Genomic DNA, 21,636 nt, shown 5'->3' with positions numbered 1-21,636 from the left:
GGGCAAATCCCTGGCAGGAGGGTGGGATTGGATCCTGGGGTGAAAATGAAGTGGGTGAGTTTTGCTGGAGATCTCCTGCCGTGCTGGGAGAGCTCCCGGCTCCAGGTAACAAAATTGGGTGGAACAGGCACGATGATCCCCCGGGAATGGTGCTTGTGTCTGTAGGGCATCGTTTTCCAAAGGCAGAGCTAATTTAGGCAAGCCTGGGCTTCAGAGCCCACAGAAATTATTCCAGCCTGGAATAATGTGGAATCAAATCCCATCAAATTCTCGTCGGGAGCTCAGAGAACCCCAGGCTGGGGGTGCAGATTGAAGGGGACAAACGTGATGTTTGGGAATGGGAATTTGAGCATCCCACCCCTTGTTCCTGGGGATGAACCCCTGGCAGGACGGTGGGAGTGCAGCCTGTGATGGAAATGAAGTGTGTGTCCCTGGAGAGCTGCACCCTCCCGGCTCCAGGTGCCAAAGCGGGGTGGAGCAGGCAGGAGGATCCCTTGGGAAGGAGCCAAAGCTGGGTGGAGCAGGCAGGAGGATCCCCTGGGAAAGGTGTCTGTGTCTGCAAGGCATCGTGTTCCCAGGGCAGAGCTGATCTGGGCAAGCCTGGGGTTCAGAGCCCCCAAGAATCACTTCAACGTCCAGCAGTGTGGAGTCCAATCCCATTAAACTGCAGTGTTATTTTCAGGGATCTGGATTCCGGATGGAGCTGAGAGCACTGGTTGGTGTTTGGGATGTCTGGGATTCTCTCCCCGGGAGCTTCTCTCCAGTGCCTGGAATTCCTTTTAACAGGGAGCTGCTGGTTGGTGGGTTCATGGCTCAGAAGTGACATTTCCAGGCTGGAGCAAAGGGATCACCGGTGGGAATGCTGGAGCCTTGTGTCCATATCCACGTGAAACAGAGCAAGGAGGGAGCAGGGAACCCCAATAGCAGGGAACCCAAATAGCAGGGACCCCAATAACGAGGCTGGATGTGGCCGGGTTGATGTGTTCCACCATCCTTAATGGTGGAGTGTCTGGGGTGAAATCCATGGATAATAAATCCTCCAGGATGCTCCACATCCGAGCAGAGCGACTGGAAAGGCTGCACCAGAGGCTTTGCAGCTGGGAGTCGACAGCACACTCTGGGAATGGCAGAAAGTTCCAGCCTCAAATGGGATGGGATTCATTCACTGCAAATTCAGTCGATGGAAAATCAGGAGGGCTTCCCTTTAACCTCACTGGCCTTGGGAATTCCGTGTTGATTTGCTGGCCAGGAATTGAGAAACAGGATAAAAGGGAGAATTCATTGTTTTTCCACCTGGTTGATGCAAAGTTTGCCCCGTGGTAGGATGGATTTGGATATTTTAGGACTGTTTGCAGCGGGATCAGTGCTCTTTGGTGGTGAAAACAATGCTGCTTTGGGATGGAAATGGTATTTTGGTAAACTTTCTTCCTTTTTTGGGTGAGGAAAAAAAAAAAAGGAAAGTGCAAGTGCAAACCTGTTTCCAGCCTGAGGGTTTAAATTCTCTCTGTGACTATTTTGACTGTTTTTCTGCCGTATACAGGAAAAAGGAGCCCTTTGCTGGCATTTCATCCCGCTCTTGGCGAGGGAGGCGGATCCGTGGGAGCCTCCCGCTGAACGCGAGGGGGTGACGGGAACACGGGGCCGATGGAAACCTTGTTGTGGGAGATTTAGGGCAAAACAAACCCACCCCGAGAGCAGCGGCGGGGCTCGGAAAGCTCAGCCTGAGCTTCTGACGGATCGAATTTGCGTGTCACCGAGACTCGCTGAACCGCTATTGTGTGGATTTTTCTAAAGATTCGCAGCCATCAGAGAAATGCAACATAATTCCTACCCTGTTCATCGACCGCCGTCAGCGCGGGGAGTTAACCCGCTCCCTGCCGGGCTGGAGCGCTCCCGCCTCCTCCTCCCAGGGCACTTCACTCCCACCCTGAGTTACTCCCGGCTCAGCTCCTTCCCCGCACCAAAAGCATCTCTATCGATTCATAATTATAGCAGTTTTGTCTCTTCTTTTGGCCTTCCTGCTGCTTTCTCAGCAGCTCTCAGGGACCACAGCGCCCTGTCACGTCCTCCAGCACCTTCTTCCTCCTCGCGGGAGAGGAAGAGGAGCAGAGCTCCCTCGGTGTGTGCCGAGCTGCTCAGGTTGTCCATGGGATGGCTGGGACGGAGCCAGCATTCCCCTGCTGGGATCCTTCCCGGTGCTGGCTCCTGGCACCGGCCCTAAGCCCTTTATCAGCCGTGCCCACGGTGTCCTCAGGCAGGGCTGAGTCAGCGGCCGGGGCTGAGCCCGTGTCTCGCCTCCTGTCCGCACGTAAGGCAGGAAAAGTGGGATGGAGGGGGCAGAAAATCTTCCTGCGCCCGGAGCTGGAGGTTTAACAAGCAGATGTGGGGAGGCAGTGTGGAAGGACCCCCGGTGGGGATGCACAATTCCTGTGGAAGCTGGAGGGGTTGGAGGTGATGGACCTATGGAATGTGATCGCTGGGCTGTGAGCGGGGTCTGAGCAGCACTAGAAGGGTGGGTGGGGCTGGGGGTTTTTCTGCCACGAGCCCCACATTGGCCTGGCAGGAGATTTCCGTGGCTGCGTTTGTGCTGGGAGCTGGACAGGGGCTGCTGGGCACCATTCCCAGGGGATTATCCCGCCCGTTCCTCCCAGTTTTGGCACCTGGAACCAGGAGGAAGCAGCTCTCCCTGCACGACAGCAACTCTCCGGCATTTCGTACCACTGGTGCCTCCTAAACAGTGACGAGGTCTCCAAAATCCCTCAGGAAACTGGGGTGGACTAAATCCAGCACTTGTGGCCATGGAGGGGTTGGTGGCTCTGGATCAGCCATGAGGGTGGGGGATGCAGCTCAGAGCAGGTGTGTGAGTCCCTGAGACCTCTCTGGTCTTGTGTCCAGGCTGCTTTGTCCTGGATTTGGGGCCAGGTATGGCCCTGGGCAGCCCCAGTGAGCTTTGCAGGCTCAGAGAGGTGAGGAAGGGACTGCAGAATTCCCAGGGCATCAACCAGGGATCACAGCATTCCCAGAGCATCAACCAGGGGCCACAACATCCCAGCAGCTTTAATTGTGGATTGCAGTGTTGATCAGGGATTGCAGCATTCCCACGGGATTAACTCTGGATCACAGCACTAACCAGGGACCATGGCACCTCCACAGTGTTAATGGGGGACCAGAGCATCCCCACATTGTCTGGGCATTACAGCATTCCTGCACCAATAAGTGGGGATCACAGCATTCCTGCACCAATAAGTGGGGATCACAGCATTCCTGCAGCAATAACTTGGGATCGCAGCATTCCTGCAGCAATAACTTGGGATTGCAGCATCCCTGCAGCATGAACCCAGCTGCTTTCCTGAGCTGTGTTTGAGGGACACAGCCCCTTCCATGGATTCTCTTGGCCACCCCATCCCTGCACATCTCACTCTTCACTCCTCCCATGTGTCCTGGGCTGCTCAGGGAGTGGGTGGTCCCTGTGTTTGGCTCTGATGGGTGACAGCCCATGAGGGTGGATGCTCTTCCCGGTCCCCCCCACTCCTGGTCTGCTCTGTTCCATCTCCTCTTATCCAGGCAAGGATGTTCCCGGCATGTCCACTGCTTAGAGACACCGTAAACTAAGCAGAGATTTAATGAAACAATTAGAACTCAGGAAGATTGTGAGATCCAGAACTAGAAGGACCTGAGGGAGAGGCTTCCCCTCAGCTTGGGATGGGGCTGTTCACCGGGAGATCCCTCAGCCATGGAGAAATCCGGCATCCCATCCCGCTATGGTGCCTGCTGTCTCCTTGGGATCACATCCAGCTCGTGTCCTCCTTGCCACCATCCTCAGGGGGGTTTGGTGGGGTGTCCTGTTCCTTGGGATGGATGAAGGAGCTCTCAGGGGCTGGGGGATTCTCTCCTGGGCAGGGTTTGGGTGGGATCTGTGGCGGGTGTTGCCGTTCGCCACCTGAACAGGAGCTGCAAGAGGAGACTGAACTGCAGGGACTTGGAGATATTTCAATAAGGTCCATGAAAGGCAGCTGGGAAGAGCCCAACTGCTGCTTTTCACCTTGGAATCACTGCCTGGTGCCTTGTGGTTTTGGTCCAAAACCAGCTGAGAACCATAAACCCCCCTCTCCTCCTCCTGCAGCTCCCGGAGATTTCCGCTCTCCCCCTTTGGCTCTTCTGTAAATAAAAATGAGCTTTATTGATTTTATTTCAGTAACAGAGAAATAATTTGCCTTTGGCCTGAGCTCTCAGGATGCAAAACCCCAGCCAGGAGTGTGTTTCTGGGTCTTTTTTCCTCCTTTTATAGTGCTTCTGATGTGTGTTTATGATGCCAGTGCTGACACATCCTAAACTACAGCGTGGCCATAACCCCCGGAAAAAACTCCCACCGGGATTGAAATAGTGCCTGGCAAATGTTCCCTTCTCGCTGGAGCTTGTGAATCAAAAACCATCAAGGGTTTAAGCCGAGCCTTGTGCCAGGGAGGGAGAACTTAACGCCGGAGTCGGTGCTTATTTTATCACGGTGCTTATTCACTCGCAGCCCTTCTCCCTCCGAACGCCGGCGGGGTTTTAATTAAACACTCATTGGCCAGGCTGTTATTCCAGCTTGGAAAGCCTCCAAACGGCCGTGTTTTTTCCCCAAAACGATCGCAGGGGGATGTGCTCCCCTCCCCCCGTCCTCGGCAAAGTTTGTCTTTGCAAACGCCGCTAATTCGGGGCTGGCGGGACGCCGGCGCTGCGATAGCATCTTTCATTAGCGCTGACCTCCCCGCGCTCCGAGGAGCTGGCTGCCCTTCCCGGAGCGCTTCCCTCTGCCTGCTGCCAGGAAGCGGCCCCCTGGCACCGGGCAGCAGGTCCGGGCCTTGTGCTGAGCCCTGGTTTGTCAGGGTCGGCTTGGGAAGGAGGGAGCGGCTCTGTCTGCACAGCGGGGCTGCTCCTGGTGTGAACTCTGGAGAAGGGCTGAGGTTGGTGCCTCCAGGGGTCACTGGATTAGGTGCAGGAGAGTGAAGAAAGGAGTGGGAGAGGACGGGAAATCTGTCCTCCTCGTGGCTGGGTGGGAGTCGGCCTCTCTCACACGACAGGACATGGGGAAACGGCCTCAGGCTGTACCAGGGAAGGTTCAGGTTGGATATTAGGAAAGATTTCTTCACTGAAAGAGTGGTGAAGCGCTGGAATAGCCTTCCCAGGGAAGTGGTGGAGTCACCATCCCTGGCAGCACTCAGAAAACACGTGGATGTTGCACTGGGTGACCTGGTTTGGTGGGCACGGGGTGTTCGCTCAAAGGTTGATGACCTTGGAGATCTTTTCCAGCCTCAATGACTCTCTGATTCCTTGACTTTAAACATCTCATGGAACCTTTCTGATGGCAGCACAATCCCTGGCAGTGTAGATATGTTTGTAGACAACTCTCCAGAGGGTCTGGGAGAAACAAGGACCAGGGGCTGGGAGGTGTCACCTCCCTTCCAGCACCCAAAGCCGCTGCCACGGGACTTTCTTTCCCTTCCCCTGGCTTTAAATTCCCACCCGGCTCCTCAAGCACTGACACAGCTTTGCTCCTGCTTGTCAGAAACGAGACACTTAATTTGTCAGTTGGCTACGCTTAATATTTCTTTCATGTGTGGTGTCGATTTTCAATGCAGAACGTGTCTGGATAAGCTCGTTTTTCGCTTTTTGGGTCTTTTTTTTTCTCACCCTGCTGTAGCCAAAGCATTGAAGGTAGTTGTGTTTAACTAATAAAAAGAAAAAGATTTTAAAATGCTGGGTTTGCACTTCTTTAATTGCCTCCCAATTGCCATTCACGGGGTGAAGGCAGAGAGAGCGACGAGCAAACAAGGAACGTGTCACTCGCCGGGTTTTTATCATAATCAAAAATGTAAAAATTGAGAATTTGAATCAATGTACATGAAACCGTGTAATTGGCTAAATAAACATGGTGGGGGCAGATAATGGGCCTTCCTGATTAGAAGAAAAATACTGAATTTCATGCCGAGGTTATATTTGGTTGCAGAGCAGCACAGTTTGGTGGTTGCATCATTTTTCGGGGGGAGATGAACCAAGCAGAGAGGGCTGGAGGGCAGTGATGGGTCCAGGCTCTGGTGATGAAGGAGCTCTTTGCTGCAAAGCATTCTTGGGACTGTCTTAAGGGAATTACAAGGATCCAAGGTTGTTAGTGGATGGTGGAATTCGGTTTTCCCAGCTCTCACGAGCCCAGGCCTGGGAGTGTTGGCTCTTCCTGGTGGTCCTGGATGCAGTGGGGGCCTGGCTTGCAGAGGCTGCTCTTGCAGCAAGGGAAGAGGCTCCCAAGAGCAGGATCTCCCAGGTAAAGCCCCACCCCAGCTGGATCTATTGTGACCTCTAAGTATTTATCCTTGCCTGGACTCACTCGGGGTGGTTTGTATCTCCATGGGGGGCTGTGGAGTTCATCAGGATGCACCATGTGCCTCCCACCCCTTTTCCCTGTAAATTGTGGCAGCTTTGCCCGATCAATGAAAATAAAGAATATCTGATGTCTAAGGTGCACTGAAACTGCTCCATGGAACTGTGGGAAGTCCATGGTTGGAAGCTGTTCCAGCAGAAACACGGAGCTGTATGTCAGCACAGCTGGGAATCAACATCTGGCACCCGGTGGTGGTGACAGGAGTTGCCTGGTGATGCCACCACACCTGCCAGCCCTCCCAAGACTCCTCCCCTGCGCTGGTATTTGGGAGCAGAAAACAAACCACCCAGGCCTGAGTATTGGTTTGCATTTGTCCTTCCCCTCTGCTTTCCCTCAGCCTCAGCCAGAAGTCATTTCCCTGTCAGCCACGAGTCCTGTCCCCCTCAGCCACAGCATTCCCGCAGGTGTTCTTGCTCCAAACCCACTTGTCCTTCCCTGCAGAACAAGCACGGGATGTCCCCAGGCATCTTTAATCTCCAAAATGCCTCCCCAGGCGAATCCTGTTAATATTGGAGAGTGCAGGAGCGGGGGGAGAGCTGCCCCCCTCCGTCCTTGGTGTTCATCACTTACCATCGGAATGGGAACGAGGAAAAGCTGCTGGATCTGAGCTTTCAGCCTGGCAGCAAAGGAGTTAAAGGGAAGGTGAAACATTAAACAGAGGCCCCGTGAGAAAGGCAGGATCCTGGGAAAGCTTTTGTGGGGATGAAAAAAATAAGCTGTCACCTGGAAGGGCTCCAGCTCCCACCCAGCCCGGGAATTCTCTGCTCCCCTGCACCCAACCGACGGGGACGGGGATGCCAAAATCTGGGGTGCCGATGGGGACAGGAGAGTTCTGCAGATTGCAAAGGGCTGGGCTGTGCCAGGGCAGCAGCTGGCATCTGGATTTTGCCATGGGAGAAGTAGGACTGCTTGAGAGGGAACTGAAGAACAAGGAGTTACATAATAACAATAAAAATAAGGAGGTTTTTTTGACTCGTTTATCAGCCCAAGCTGGTAAAACAGAGCCACCCTGGGATGCAGGAGGCTGCAGTCCTGGCACAGCAGTGCTGGGATGGTCCTCCTGGGGTTGGAAGAGGTGGCTCCAGGGTGGGAGGAAGAAGCTGGACTGAGGAATCTTTTAGCCCAGGGAGAGGGAGCATCACCCACCCTCCAGCAGCAGCAGCTCCAGCTGAGGAGCAAAGCTCAGGCAGGGTTAATTAACACAAGGTTTCCTAACGCTGGGTGGGTACCACTGACCTTCACACAAAGCCCTTGAAGGCGGGAACACGAGGTCTCCAGGCAGTGACCAAATGAAGTAATAAATCCTTTGGGAGCCCTTTAAGAGAACATTAACCCGAGCTTTCCTAAAGCACCCGAGCAGCAGGGAGGGAATTACCCAGGGGAGCTGGGGCAGAAATCACCCAGGGGAGCTGGGGCACAAATTATCCAGGGGAGCTGTGGCTGCCCCATCCCTGGAAGTGTCCATGGCCAGGTTGGATGGGGCTTGGAGCAACCTGGGCTAGTGGAAGGTGTCCCTGCCCATGGCAGGGGGTGGAATGGGATGAGCTTTAAGGTCCCTTCCAACCCGAAGCACCCTGGGATTCTCTGATAAATGGTGATACCAGGGGCTGCTCCAGCACCGTCTCTTTATGTACAAGCACTTTACACACGTCCATGACTTCATGCTCATGCTCGTGGCCTGCAGCCACTGAGGAGGCAGGTATGGGAGGGGCTTGTCTGTCTGGAGCTGCTTTGGTCCGTGTGGGGCTGACAGATGACTGATGACGAGCTGTTTGAGGGGAAGAAAATGCAATTACCCGAAGTAGGCTTTTGGCAGGACGTGGAGACGATGGAGTGAAGTCGAGGAGACCTGGGAAAAAGGTGATGAAGGACCGTCTGCTCACATCCAGGGCCCTTGTTTGCTTTTGGTTGCCTCCACAGAGCTGCTGTTCATGCAGTAATTAGTGATGTAAAACATGCATCGGGCGCTTTGTTCCCATTAGACTTGGCTACGGTTGGAAATGAGGCGCAGCAGTAGCCCGTGGTTAATTTTACCAAATGTTCTCTTTAATTTCATTTAAAACCAGCTGTCTAGAAATCCATAGTGCCTATTTACATCACGTGCGTATAAATACATAGACAGATATAAATATATATATATATAGTTCCATTCTGAGGAGAAGGTAAGGGATAACAAGGCACTGGTAGGAGCAGGGCACCCCCAGCTCCCAAGCTCCAACCCCAGGGGATGTGGGAGATCAAACCTGAAGACTCAGTGCTGACAGGGCTGACCTTTGGGTGGTACCTCCCTTGAGATCCAACCTCCCTGCCATGTTCCTCCACCCTAAAATCCACCATGTGCTGCGTGTCCATGTCAATATTGAACACCTGGTGCCTGAGCAGCCACTCCGGGGGCAGTGAGCAGCTGGGAGCCTGCAGGGATCCGCGTTTATTTGCATCCAAGCAAACACACCTGTGTTTAAACACCTCTCACCAATGAGCCCGCCCAGCTCCTGCTTTGCTCTTCCTTGTGTCCTCAAGGCTGGGATTCCTGGCAGTGACCAAGGGCAGTTCATTTCCCTGCTCAGTCCCTGTTTGATGGAGGGTGGGGGTGACACGGTGCAAAGTGGGCCGGTGGCTTCTCCTCCCGGCTCTGACCATCATGTCACACCTGAGCCACCACTGGTCATCTCACGGGACCAAACCACGGCCGCTCAGACCCGAGTCTGTGCCGTCCCTCCCCGCGGCAGCACCAGCACGGCCGGGAGGAGGCTGCCGTGGGGCGCGGGGAAGGGCCGCAGCTCCTTGGCCCCGAAGCGCGGTGAGACGTGGTCGGCCAGGAAGCGGAGGTGGAGGCGGGGGCCGAGGCAGTGGACCAGGCTGCCCAGAGTGGTGCACTGGAAGCCGGGCGGGTCGGGCAGGGCGTAGTTGGCACACCGGTACCACAGCCTGGCCCCGGCGCCGCAGCGGTGGACGCTGACGCCGCTGCCGCGCTGCCGCTCGAAGCGGTAGATGAAGCCGTCGGCGCTCACCATCTCGGCCGTCCCGTCCCTGCCGCCCACGGCCGGGCCGGCCCTCCAGCTGTCCCGGCGGGGGTCGTAGCGCAGCAGGACGTAGCGCAGGGTGCCCCCGGTGACGTAGATCTCCCCGTGGCACGCCACGGCCGTGTGGGCCACCGCAAACGTGTCGTGGGGCAGCGGCGCCGCGAAGGCCCAGCGGTCGCGCCGGGGGTCGTAGCACTCCACCGTGCACAGGCACTCGCCGCCGATGGCATACAGGTGCCCGTCCAGGGCGACGAGTTTGCAGCGGGGCCGCGCCTGGTTCAGGGGGCAGATCTCCCTCCAGATGTCGGTCAGGGGGTCGTAGCAGAAGACGCGGTTGGAGGGTCTCTGTGCCCGGCCCACGCCCTCGCAGCCGGACACCACGAAGAGGTAGTTGAACATGCTGCACATGGCGCAGCCCCGGGACAGCACCTCGGGTGGCACGTGGCAGAGGTGGTGCCAGCAGTCCCCTCCCTCGTCGTAGTAGCAGAGGCGGCCGGGGCGGAGGTCGGGCTCCTGCCCGCTGACATCTGCCACCACCACGAACATCTTCCCCTCCATCCTCCGCCGCAGGATCAGCTCCCGCTCGCTGGCATTGAGGCGGCCGTAGATGGAGGGTGTCCTCAGCACCTGCAGGTAGTTGTTACTCATCACCCTGTAGGCAGCCTCCTGGAGGGCTCTGAGCCCCTGCGCCTTGGCTGTGCTGAGCACCTCGTAGCAGTTCCCCAGGTCCAGGGGGGTGTCTGGTGGCAGCTGGGTGGGGTCAGGACTCGCCACCAGTCCTGGCTGGGGGCTTCCAGGTGGTGGTGTTCCAGCTGGAGCTGTGACTCCAAACCCCTCCATGGGCAGCTGGAGGTGGGGGCTGTCGGCAATCTGGAGGATGCTCTTCCTACGGCCGGGAGACAGTGGCTCAGGAGAGGCCTCTGAGCTCCTCGTGGGTGGTGGGACTGTGGAGGAGGTGGTGGGATCACGTGCTGCCAAAGCTGGGTCCTGCTTCTGGGTTGCAAAGCTCTGCAGCTCTTCATTGACCCGCTCAGAGCTGCGACACTGGGACATTCCCGGAGGGATGTAGGGGAGACACTTCTTCTTCAGCACCGACTCGGAGATGGACTGCACGTAGTAGTCGTAGACTTTGCCTCTGAGCCCAGGGACCATCCGGTTGTCCCTGTCCTTCCCCTGCCTCTCGAGGATGTAGTTCTCCTCCACCTGGATCTTTGCGACCGAGGAGAAGGAGTAGGAGGTGTCGGACTCTGCATCACTTGCTGTCATCAGCAGCCCCAGGTTCGAGGTGACACTGAGGGTCCGGATGGATTCCCTGTTCCCCTTGGTCTCCCTGCTCATGCTTCCACCAGCCAAATCCTTCTCCGTGCTCTGGGAACATCCATCATCTGCCATCTGGGCATTGGAAATCCCTGGGGAGACCTCAGTGCTTGGGGCAAGTGTTTCCTTCTCGGAATGGCTGCTCAGTGTTTCAGCCACGTTCCCAGGGTCGTGAGAGCTCGGCTCAGTTCCCAGCTCCATTCCCAGATCATTTCCCAGCTTGCTTCCCGGCTCACTTGCCCACTCACTTCCTGCCTCATTTCCTAGCTTGCTTCCCAACTTGCTTTCCAGATCACTTCCCTGCTCAATTCCTGGCTTAGTTCCCGACTTACTTCCCACCTTGCTTCCTGGCTTGCTTGCCAGCTTATTTCCTGCCTCATTTCCTAGTTTGCTTCCTGACTTAGTTCCTGACTTACTTCCCAGCTCGATTCCCAGCTCATTTCCTGACTCATTTCCTAGCTTGTATACCAACATGCTTCCTGGATTATTTCCCAGCTTGATTCCCGACTCACTTCCCAACTCACTTCCCAACTCATTTTGCAACTCATTTCCCAACTTGCTTCCTGGCTCAATACTTGGATAACTTCCCTGCTCAATTCCTGGCTTGCCTTCTGACTTACTTCCCAGCTCACATCCCAGCCTGCTTCCCAGCTCCCTCCCCAGCTCCCTTTCCCTCCCGGCGGGACCGAGCCGGGCTGTCCCGCGGGTCAGTCCCTGTTCAGGAACCATCTCCTCTCCCTCCTCCTCCCCGCTCGGTGCCCTTGGATCCCCCCGGAGGGGCGGGAGCCGCGTCCTAGGGATGCTCCCTGGGGCGTCCCCACCACCCCTCCTCACCTCCTCACCCCACACCCTCCTCCGCCGCGGACCCACTGCCCCATCCCCATCCTTATCCCCATCCCCATCCTTATCCCCATCCCTATCCCCATCCCCATCCCCGGCCCGGGGAAGGTTTTCCCCGGGCTGTCCCTCGTCAGCCAGCGGGGTTTTGCCCCCGGCGAGCGAGCGGCTCCTGTAGAACCTGAAGGCCAGGGTGAGGAGGAGCAGCGCGGCAGCGGACAGGAGCAGCTTCCCGGCCAGCGGCATGTCGGACTGCCAGGGCACGGCTGCCCGCTGGGGCATTTTTCCGTCCCAGGAATGCGGAGCGGCCGATTAATGATTGCCGGGCGAGGCCGAAGTGTGGAGCCGAAGGTTTGGGACAAGGTGACTTTGAGTGGGCAAAGCCGGAGGAGGTTTCTGGACCAGCTTTGCGTGTCTGGGCTGGGCTGGGCTGGGCTCCAGGGAAAGGTGCAGCCCAGAGCAGGTGGCACAGAGCCGGCTTTATGAGCCTGGGAAACAGAGAGGCTCAGGGAAAAGCAACAGGAAGCACAAAGGGAGGAAAAGTATCTCCTCGGAGCAGCCCGAGGTGCCGCCTCCTCATTTCTGCCGCTGTTTGAAAAGGATCACGTAACGGGAGGGGGAAACTGTTGCTGCGGAGAAAAGTTGTTTTGTTGAAAATGCTTCTCATCCCTCAGTGCAGACACAGGGAAGGGAGGGAGAGCGGCTGGAGCCGGGAGACCTTTGGTCTGAGCGGCTGCTCCGCGGGGGCCGGGTGGCGGATCCGGGGCCTCCGTTCGCGGCACGAAGTTAACGAAGGGTGACGGGAAATAGCCCGGAAGCTCCCGGGGTCTCTTGGAGGCCAGCTTGGAAGTGGCAGGGGAATTAAGAGCTGGTGGAAAAGGATCTGGGGGCTTTGAGAGGGATAAAAGCCTGGCACTGAGGAGAAAATAAAGGCAGGAGTTAAACTGCTGGTGGCTGCCGAGATCAGCGACCTGCATCCGTGGGCAGGAGGAGGGGGATGGACCAAGGAAAGGAAACGCAAGCATTAGGATCAGGAAGAGATAAGGGATGGGAAGGGATGGGAGAGGTGTGTGTAGGGTATCCATGGGGACTGGAGTCACTGTGGGGAAACTGAGGCAGGAGGATGCCAGGCTGTGCCACACTTGCTTCCTCCTCCCCCTGGGAAGATGTTGACAATGAGCATGGTCTGAATTCCAAAGATTTAGGGAATTGTCCCCAGGGCAACCGGGACCCAGTGCTTGGACTGTGGCAGGGGAGAAAAGGAGGGAACTTGGGGAATGGCTTTGCTCCCCACCACATGTGCTGTGCTGCTGCCGAGGAGATCCCTTAGTGAGCGGAATTCAAAGGGATAAACTGAATTTCCTTTCCCTGAGGGGAACATCTCACATGCTGAGAGATCCAGAAAGAAACGAGGGAGCAAAGAAACAGCCAAAATGTGGGTGGGGGTGGGTGGAAGCTCCTGTTTCTATGCAGGGACTCACTCCCTGCTCGCTCGGTCCCGATCCGGTGGGATTTTCCTGCAAAATGAACCCAGGTGACGTTATGACAGGCCGGGTGTGATGTGTCCCAGCTGCACAGGTCGTGGGTAGGTGTGGTGGGAGGAGGTCTTGCCACGGGTCTTCCATGGGTGGTGGGTGCTCAGGAGCTCACTGGCAGTGCCCTCCCCCCGCCCCGGAGCAGCTGATCCCCAGCAGCCCCTCAGAGCCCGGGCACTGCCCTTTGGGGTGGGGAGGAGCAGCTGAACCCCCCCGGGGCACATGTCCCCCCCCAGCACCTGCAAGGGTTGGGAGGGTCCCCTGCCCCTGCTGAGGGGCTGAACTTCCCGGGATGGGTTTGGACAAGGCCCATGGTGCTGCCAGAGGGGCTGGATGTGTATCTGACTCCAAACCTGCCAGGGATGCTCCTTGGGTGGGGATCGTGTTCTAAATAGCAAAATATTTATAGATCTATATAAAGAGGATGGAAAAGAAGCCTTGGTGTAACCTCCCAGTGCTGGATTGGCACTCGGGGACCCCTGTGCACATCCCTGCTGGCAGCAGGGAGAGCCCACCAGCGGCTTCTGGGGGAATGTTTGGGATGTTGTCACCTCGTGTGGGGAAATGCAGCAATGAAGAGATTGAGGGTAGGAGGATATTTAGACTAAAAGTTGGTCTTTGGAGCAGGGATGGTGTGATGTATCCCTTGGATGCATCTGGAGCTCGCACCAGAGGCCAAACCAGCACCAGCCAAACCCACCCAGCCACTCTCCTCCATCCTATTTGGCACAGGGCCCAAAAATCTATTACTGGGGGCTTGGTCTGGCCAAAACCTTGGAAAAAGGGGTGTCCCTCCTACCTGTAAACCCAGAAGGTCCCGAAGCTGAGGATAATGGGGACATGTATTGAGTCTGGGCACGTGTTTCAGGGCTTGGCTAATTGGCAAAGGGTCTGGCCACCCCCCTGACCCCCGGTTTCTTTGTCTCTCCTGCCGTGGTTTTTATTCTGCAGGAAGATCTACAAAGATCCTGGCATTTGAGAGTTGGGAAGTATGAATTATGCATGTGCTTGGCAGCCCCGTGAACCCCGGCCAGGTAATGAGGTGGGGGAGGCAGGGGAAGCACCAAGCAAAGCTCCCACTGCCTTTCCCAACCCTACTAAGCCAGAGAATCCCTGGTTTTGTGTCCCACACCCTCGTATCCCAAAGAACTCATGGCAGAAATTCAGGTCCAACACATAAACCCCTATTTATCTCTGCCTGTGGGAAGGATGATCGGTGGTGTCGGGGAGCAGGAGAAGCAGCGGTGACGTCTCGGCACTTGTGACTCTAATTGAATGTAATTACCTCTTCCAAATTTTGCTAAAACCTTTTCAAAGTCCCCTGAAATGAGGGAACATCGATAACGCCGCTCCTTGGGGTTTTCAGCTCTCGTCAGCCCTCAGAAAGGCGCTTAATTTTTTACAAGCTAATCATATCTCTTCGGTAGGTTGTCAGCCGCAGATCTGTCATCTCTCATCAATAATGAAACAACCTGAGCAGCTCTTTTCCCCTCCAGCCTCCTGCATTATTCACTGCCAGGGCCTCAGACAACGGGATGTGGGTAGGGGGAACCGGGGATTTAATTGTTGTCCTTTGTAATTACCTGGAGGAAGGTGGCTGGGGGTGGGGGAGGCAGGGCTGGCGGGTGGTGGGTGGAGGATGAGAAGGGGTGGGAAGGAGGTGAAGGCAGGGTCCAGCAGGGCGTGGATGGGTTCCTTCGGTGGGCTGGCATCTCTTTGGGCCCCTTGCCTTGGGGGGGATTTGGGAAAGCAGGCGGGACGTCTCCCCGGGATGAGGAGGGGCTCCCAAGTCCCCTGTGCTGATGGGGAGGAGATCCCAACCCATAGATGGGCCCATCCCCGGGGAAGGAGCTGAGCTCCTCGCTCCAGAACAATGGAGGGATTGACAGGCGCCCAAGACCTCCATTTAAATGCAAATGCGGCGGGTTTAGCCCGGCACCGTGGAAATGAGGAGCTTAGCAGAGCTGGCCGTGGTGGCACCGCCGCTGCAAAGCTCCTCATTTCCACGGTGCCGGGCTAAACCCGCCGCATTTGCATTTAAATGGAGGTTTGGGCGCCTGTAAATCCTCATTGTTTGGAGCGAGGAGGCCTAATGGTTGTTTAATCACGTCAGGATGAGGCCCCTGGAGCATCTCCAATCCAGCGAGCAGGGCGAGAAGCATCCACGGTGTGGTGGGGGGGCCCTCCTGCCCGCTCCGTCCCAGGGGTGTAAGTTGAGTCACGGAGAGTTCCCCAAAAAATGAAGGTTCCTCTAAAAAAATGAAGATTTTCCTCTCATCCAGGGAGAAACAGTGGAAGCAGCTGGAGAAGAAGCAGGTCTGTAGGGATCTGGATACTCAGATGCTGTTCCTTCGGGATGAAAGTGGAGCTGCTGATCCTCCCACATCCCAGCCAGTCCCAATCCATCCCTGTGTTGCTTCCAGTCCAAATTATAAACTGTGGGCTTTTGTGGCCGGGAAGAAGCTCCTGAGCTGCCGAGTGGTTGTTGGGCTCCTTTGGGGCTGGGAAATCGCTCACAGCAAGGTTGGCAACAGAGCAGGGAAGGGATGGAATCTGCTTAATAATAATTAATCATAATAGTAATAATGATGCTTAGCACTCGTCCGGGGCTTTGGGAAGATGAAGCACCACACAGCTGCTGGATAATCCTCTAGGATTAGGAGTTCCCAGAGGAAAAGGCAGGGGAGCACCCCGTCCTTGGGATCCTTTCCCCCCTGCATCTGCTCTCCAGGGATCCCGGATGCTCTCAGGGTACCACGGGGCAAGAAAAGAGGGAAAACTCTGGGTATCCTCCGTAGGCATCCTCCAGCGCTGGGCAGGACTGGGACGAACCCACCTGGGTTTTGCCATCCTGCAGCAGGACTAACGCCCTGCCGGGACTGGGGGCCACGGGAATATTGGGGATCTGTCTGTGCTGGACCGTTATCCGTTTCCATGGAGATGATTAGCCAGGAGGGACGGGGAGGGTGGCACGGAGCAGGGGTGGGTGCAGGCTGGTGCCTGATGGGACCCGCTGCCCGCTCATGTGTGAGCGCTGACATTTTGGGTCGGGAGCTGCCTGTCACTTGTGATTCGCCACCAGCCCGGGACGAGTGCTGTGCACGGCCCTGGCTCCCAGCAAAGCCGCTTCCCCAGCCCAGCCTCGGAGAAGGCCAGTGATCCGCAGCTTTTGGGCTCCCAGCGCTGCCACTCACATGTTTGTGGGCTTGTCCCCAATCTCCCTCACGCTGGGGACACGTGCAGGGCCTTCCCCTGCGGATCTGGAGTATCTTGGTGCAGTGGGAACAGTGTAACCGGATTTTTCCAGGGGAAATTTGGTCCTTGAATCATAGACATCCCCCATCCCCCTCCAAGACCTCGCAAAGCCTGCGGGTACCCTGAGACAGCGCTGGGAACCCCAGCACAAGGTAAAACATTAATTACAACCTTCTACCAGGGGAGGTTTTTCTTTTTCCCTTTAATTAAATTGTCTGAGGAAGCCAAGACACAGAACGGGAAGAGATCGAGACTGTAAATAGATTAGAAAAAAAAAAGAACGAGAGAACCGATGGACGGAGGTGGAGATGCCGGGTGGAGCCGTATGGAGGAGGAAGAAGAGGAGGAAGAGGCAGGTGAAGCTTCACGTGAGCTCCAGGATCACTGTCAGGGTGAGCGCCAAAACTAACCTGAAGCCGCAGTGGCCAGTAAGTGAACCTGGAGAGGAGGAGAAAAGGATGGGCAGGTCATGGAGCTGCGTCTCGCTGCTTGGGCTCAAAGCAGGATGGGGGTCACTGCTTTTTTGGGGGAGATTCCCCCTTCTAAACTTGCTATGGAGGTTGTGTGGGGTGGGAAGCAGGTCAAGGATGTTGTGGAGAGCATCTGCAGGGACCCTTTTGGTCCAGGTACATCCCTGATGCCAAGGGGGAGGGCTCGGGATAAGGCGAGGAGAGATGGCCACGGGCTTGGGACAAGGCGAGGAGAGATGGCCACGGGCTTGGGACAAGGCAAGGGGAGATGGCCACGGGCTTGGGACAAGGCAAGGAGAGATCCTCTCTACACGGTCCTTCCCTCCCCGGGTGGTCTGTGTTGAAGCACCGGTGCCACCACCACTCACCGTTGGAGTCTTCTGGTCCTCTGGGAATATTTGGATTTTCTAAGGGGAAAGAAAGAGCAGAGAGACAGTTTTAGTGGGGAGGAGACGAGTGAGGGCATGTGGAGGGGGGTGAGCCCGTGGTGAGCGCACCGAAGACAATGAGGCGGGTGTGGGTGTCGGTGGAGCCCAGCGGGTTCTGGGCGGTGCAGCGGTACATGGAGCCGTTGAGCTCGGCCGGCACCCGCTCCAGCACCAGCTCCTTCCCGTCATGCTCGGCGCTGCCGTCGAGGAGCCGGCTCCCCACTCGTGTCCAGGTGAAGAGGGGCTCTGGGAAGACTTCGTTCTGCAGGGAGATGGTGGGGGGTGAGACGGGACAGAGAGCGAGCAAACCCCGTCTTGTGCCTGGAGCAAGGATGGGGTGCAGCTGAAAGCCTGGAGTCCTGGAATGGTTTGGGTTGGGAAGGACCATAAGGCCCGTCTCCTCCCACCCCCTGCCATGGGCAGGGACACCTTCCACTAGCCCAGGTTGCTCCGAGCCCCATCCAACCTGGCCTTGGACACTTCCAGGAATGGGGCATCAACAACTTCCCTGAGCAACCTGTTCCAACATAGGGACCATGATGCAACCCAAGGCCACCAAGCCAACCCCACAAAGTACTGGTGGGGATGCAAGGCTGTCCCTTGGCATGGCACCACCTCTGCAGCGGGTGCTGACCTGGAATCCCTGCACCAGGATCCGCACGGTGTCTCCGACGCGAGCTCTCGTCGGGGTCATCGTGATCTTCGGGCCCTTGGGAGCAACTGCGAGGGAAGGGGACAAGGGACATCAACAGAGCACAACATTCCTGGGGCCCTTGGCTGGAGCTAACGAGGCTTTGATGGATAACCATGGTGAGGGGGTGGATCCAGCTCGGGGGGCTGGTGGCCCCGTGAGTGATGAACAGACTGAGTGATGTCTGAGTGACTGATGGACAGGTAGGAAAGGACCCCGCAGGTGGAAGAACGGGAAGAGTGTGAGACTGATGGATGACTGTGATGGGATACACTGATGGTGAACGATGGATTTCCCAGTCAAGCCCTTCTCTGCTCAGAAACAGGTGGCGAGAGGGGTCAGGCTGGTTTGAAGCACCTCAGAGAAGCATCCCCAGGACAAGGTGACTTCAGCGAGTCACACACAGGTGGTGGTAACACAGGAGACAGTCACAAAGCTTTGCTGGCACAAAATTCCAGGCACAGTGTGTACAAAAGAGGGAATTCCTTTTTCCATGGCAGACTTGGGGTGTTCATCTGGTGCATTGGGAGGAGAGGCAGCGATGCCACCAGCCCTGCTGGCGTGACACCACCATGGTGTGCCCCCGGCCTCCACCACAGTGGGGAGTGGGGATGTCCCTCCTGCCCATGGGTGGGATGGGACAGCCCCTGGTCTCTGCGTGGAAGGAGCCTTTGGCAGGCTCCAGGGGGAAAATGGGCAAGAGGGAGGTTGTGCCTTGCCCAAAGTGTGGGTGTCACCCCTGGTACACTCAGGCTGCCAGGGGTGGGACAGGCTGAGCCTGGACGTCACCCGGCACAACACAGAGGGACAAACAGCCAGCAGGAAGCACGTCAGTATATGGGGGTGGACACTGGTCCTGGACAGGGCATCCGTGCCCCGGGATGCTCTGCAGGGACACGCACCACAGACCATGGGCTGCACTGGCTGTGCAGGATCTGGCCCTCTGGTGCTGGACCAGGGGTGATGGGCTGCAGGTGATCACACCATGCCATGGTTGGCACCAGAAGGCAGTTTTATGGACCAAAGCAAGTGGTTTGTCTTGGTTTCAATGCAGCTTTTATGGAGAATGTATATATATATACACATATATACATATATATACACACATATATATATACACTATGAATATATAAGCGGGGTTAACAGGGGATAGTGCTACGATGGTGCCCAAAAACGGGTGTGGCTGGTGCTGGCTGGGCACCCAGTGAGGTGCAGAGGCTGGGGGCACCTTAGGGCTGAGGAAGGATGTGGGTTTGGGGGGGCAGTGTGGGGTGAGCTTTGCCAATGCAGGTATTGCAGTCCTGGGGAAGAGCAGCAAACTGTGAGGCCTTGGCCTCATGGGAGCCCCAGCGAGGGGACACCTCAGCCTGGTGAGCTGCAGAGGGTGTGAAAATGCAGGATGGAGGTTGTTTTTTGGCTGGTTGGATGCAGGAACAGGGAACACAGGGCCCTGTCTTGGCAAGGGAGCTGCTGCCCCCCTTGTGGAGCGCCAACCTCCCCCAACCTCCCCACTGCCGACAACCTCACGCTAATTGAGGTGTTTGATGAGCTGAGGAGACGCAGCCCCAGCACTGGGAGGTCTGTGCTGGCTGCAGCCGGTGCCAGCGAGGCAAAGCTCTCCAGGAGAGGCCACGGCAGCCAAGTGAGTGCTCCACTTGGCCAGGAGCAAAGCCCGGGCTCCTCCACCTGGCTCGAAGGGAGGGAGGCTGGAGCAGCCTGCCCAGAAGGCTTCCCTGAAGCTGGGAAACCCCAGTGGAGAGCTCAGACTCTTCTGACAGGGAGCCAGGAGGAGCTGGGGAAGCCCCAGCTGGGGTGAGAGACTGGGAGGGAGCTCCACCGACCTGTTCACCAGCTCCCATGATCACCTGAGCAGCTGCTGCTCTTCTGTGGCCCTGGGAATTTGGGGAGCCAGCGGGGATTCCCTGGCTTCAATCCCATCACCCAATCACAGCTGGGGCCTCACCAGCCCCACAGGATGCCTCTGTGCAGGAGCCAACTGGGCCCCCCCAAAATTCCCCCTGGGATGAGTTGTGTGGTGATGGCCAACAAGAACCATGGCGTGTCCTTGGATCTGCTGGAACTGGGTAGAGGTGGATGGAGGTGACACCACTCTGGGGTGAAGCCCCCAGAGGGGCTCCTCCATCCCATCCCTTCCCTTCCACAGTTACATCCCAGAGGTAACACCAAGGGGTGACACCAACTCCCCTCCACCAAGCACCAGGTCCCCAACACAGCCCTTCCCCCCCAGCTCTAACACCTCCTTCCTGCTCATCCCAACATCCAGAACAGCCTTGACTCCCCCAAACCAGCCCCTTTTTCCCCCGATCCTGATCCTATGTCCCCTCCCAACCTCAACCCTGTGTCAACCCAACAAACCCTCGGATGGGAGGCCCTCAGTACACAGCAAACCCCTTCTCCTGCCTGTTGGATGCCCCCAAAGCCCCCTCCCCTCATCCCTTCTTTTGTGGAGCCCTTGTTGGACCCCTCCAAAACTCCCTTCCCTCACCCCTTGTTTTGTGGAGCCCTGGCATCACCATCTCCTATCCTATCATCTTGCAACCCTATGTGGCACCTCTCTTTGGCTCACAGGCACCTCAAGACCCCCGAGAGAAGAGCAAAAATACAACAGAAAGGAAAAAAAAAGGCAAGATAAACAAAACAAAAAAGGGAAAAAATAAGAAAAAAGAAAAAAAAGAAGAAAAAAGGAAAAAAGAAGAAAAAAGAAAAAAAAAGAAAAAAGAATAAAAGCAAAAAAATGAAAAATTTGAAAAAAAAAAAAAAGTGTAAAAAAGCCAAGAAACCCCCCCAGCCTGGCCACTTACCGAGGGTCACCTCGGACTGCATGGGCATGGAGAGCGCCGGGTGCTTCACCTCGCAGCTGAACAGGGCCTCGTTGTCGATCTGGGGGTTCAGGGTCCAGGTGAGGGTGGCTCTGGCCTCCACGGTGCCGTCGCTGACGGGCGCGTGCGTGTGCCGGAAGTAGTAGATGGGCTCAGCCACGTGCACCCAGCGCGGGAACTCGCGGCTCACCACGGTCTCGGGGATGGGCTCCGTCACCGCGTCCCGCTCGGCCGCCAGACCCTGCGGCGGCTCCACCGTGCCCAAGGCTCGCCCGACTCCCGGCTCGCCCTCGGCCGCCAGCGATTTGGGCACCTTGGTGTCATCCAGGTCGCGGTGCAGGAGGTTGCGGGGGGCCCAGCTCCCGGCGCCGGCCGGCGGCTCCGGCAGAGGGGTGGCCTCGATGGGCTCCCCATCCCGCTTGAAGTACACCTGTGTGGGGACAAAAGGGTGGTGATCCTGATGGGGACATCGCCGGCATTCCCTCAGGTGGCTTTGGAGGGAGCCCCTTCCCAGGGTGAGATTTGGGGAGCAGCAGCCTTAGGAAATAGCCCTTATGTTACATTTGCCCTATAAAAGCAGCACGTATATAGGATATATTTTAGGTATTCCTGGCTTTATGATGATTTCAGGTATCCCCAGGAGGGTTAGCCCCCCCAGGGGGCTCAGCTCACCAGGGGGGCAGGTTTCCCTCCGGACACCACACACACCAGGGTGAAGTTCTGGGCCTGGTAGCGGCTGAACGGCGCGGGCGTGTCGGCGGCGAGCACCGAGATGGACGTCGGGGGGGCTGCCGGAGCACAGCGGGGTGTTGGCACGGTGTC

The 21,636-nt window shown here is 56.9% G+C and overlaps 2 protein-coding genes across 3 annotated transcripts in view; both read right to left on the bottom strand.

Annotated features, from left to right (window-relative positions):
* Positions 1-8,442: 8,442 nt before the first annotated feature.
* KLHDC7A (kelch domain containing 7A) lies at positions 8,443-12,335 on the bottom strand. The gene has a single exon (XM_064678874.1). It carries the CDS (start codon positions 11,875-11,877, stop codon positions 9,112-9,114), a length of 2,766 nt encoding a protein of 921 aa, XP_064534944.1. The 5' UTR covers positions 11,878-12,335; the 3' UTR covers positions 8,443-9,111.
* Positions 12,336-16,568: 4,233 nt separating this feature from the next.
* The window catches only part of IGSF21 (immunoglobin superfamily member 21), a 40,991-nt gene continuing 35,923 nt past the window's right edge, over positions 16,569-21,636 (bottom strand). The window contains exons 5-10 of one of the 2 annotated variants that reach the window (XM_064678873.1): positions 21,487-21,602; positions 20,797-21,244; positions 17,918-18,003; positions 17,353-17,545; positions 17,224-17,262; positions 16,569-16,823 (exon numbers count right to left, since the gene is read on the bottom strand). In XM_064678873.1, coding sequence (XP_064534943.1) covers positions 16,750-16,823; positions 17,224-17,262; positions 17,353-17,545; positions 17,918-18,003; positions 20,797-21,244; positions 21,487-21,602 — 956 coding nt within the window. In that variant the 3' untranslated portion in view covers positions 16,569-16,749. The remainder of the gene's footprint in view (positions 16,824-17,223; positions 17,263-17,352; positions 17,546-17,917; positions 18,004-20,796; positions 21,245-21,486; positions 21,603-21,636) is intronic. The other variant, XM_064678872.1, reaches the window with a different exon arrangement.

Source organism: Pseudopipra pipra, chromosome 22 (assembly GCF_036250125.1).
Source record: "Pseudopipra pipra isolate bDixPip1 chromosome 22, bDixPip1.hap1, whole genome shotgun sequence".
In the NCBI taxonomy this organism is placed as follows: domain Eukaryota; kingdom Metazoa; phylum Chordata; class Aves; order Passeriformes; family Pipridae; genus Pseudopipra; species Pseudopipra pipra.
Note: the sequence above shows the minus strand (reverse complement) of the source record. Positions and strands in the feature narration are given on the sequence as shown.

Bases quoted from the DNA above. Each gene is read 5' to 3' on its own strand.
- KLHDC7A (XM_064678874.1), bottom strand. From the start codon at position 11,877: ATGCCCCAGCGGGCAGCCGTGCCCTGGCAGTCCGACATGCCGCTGGCC.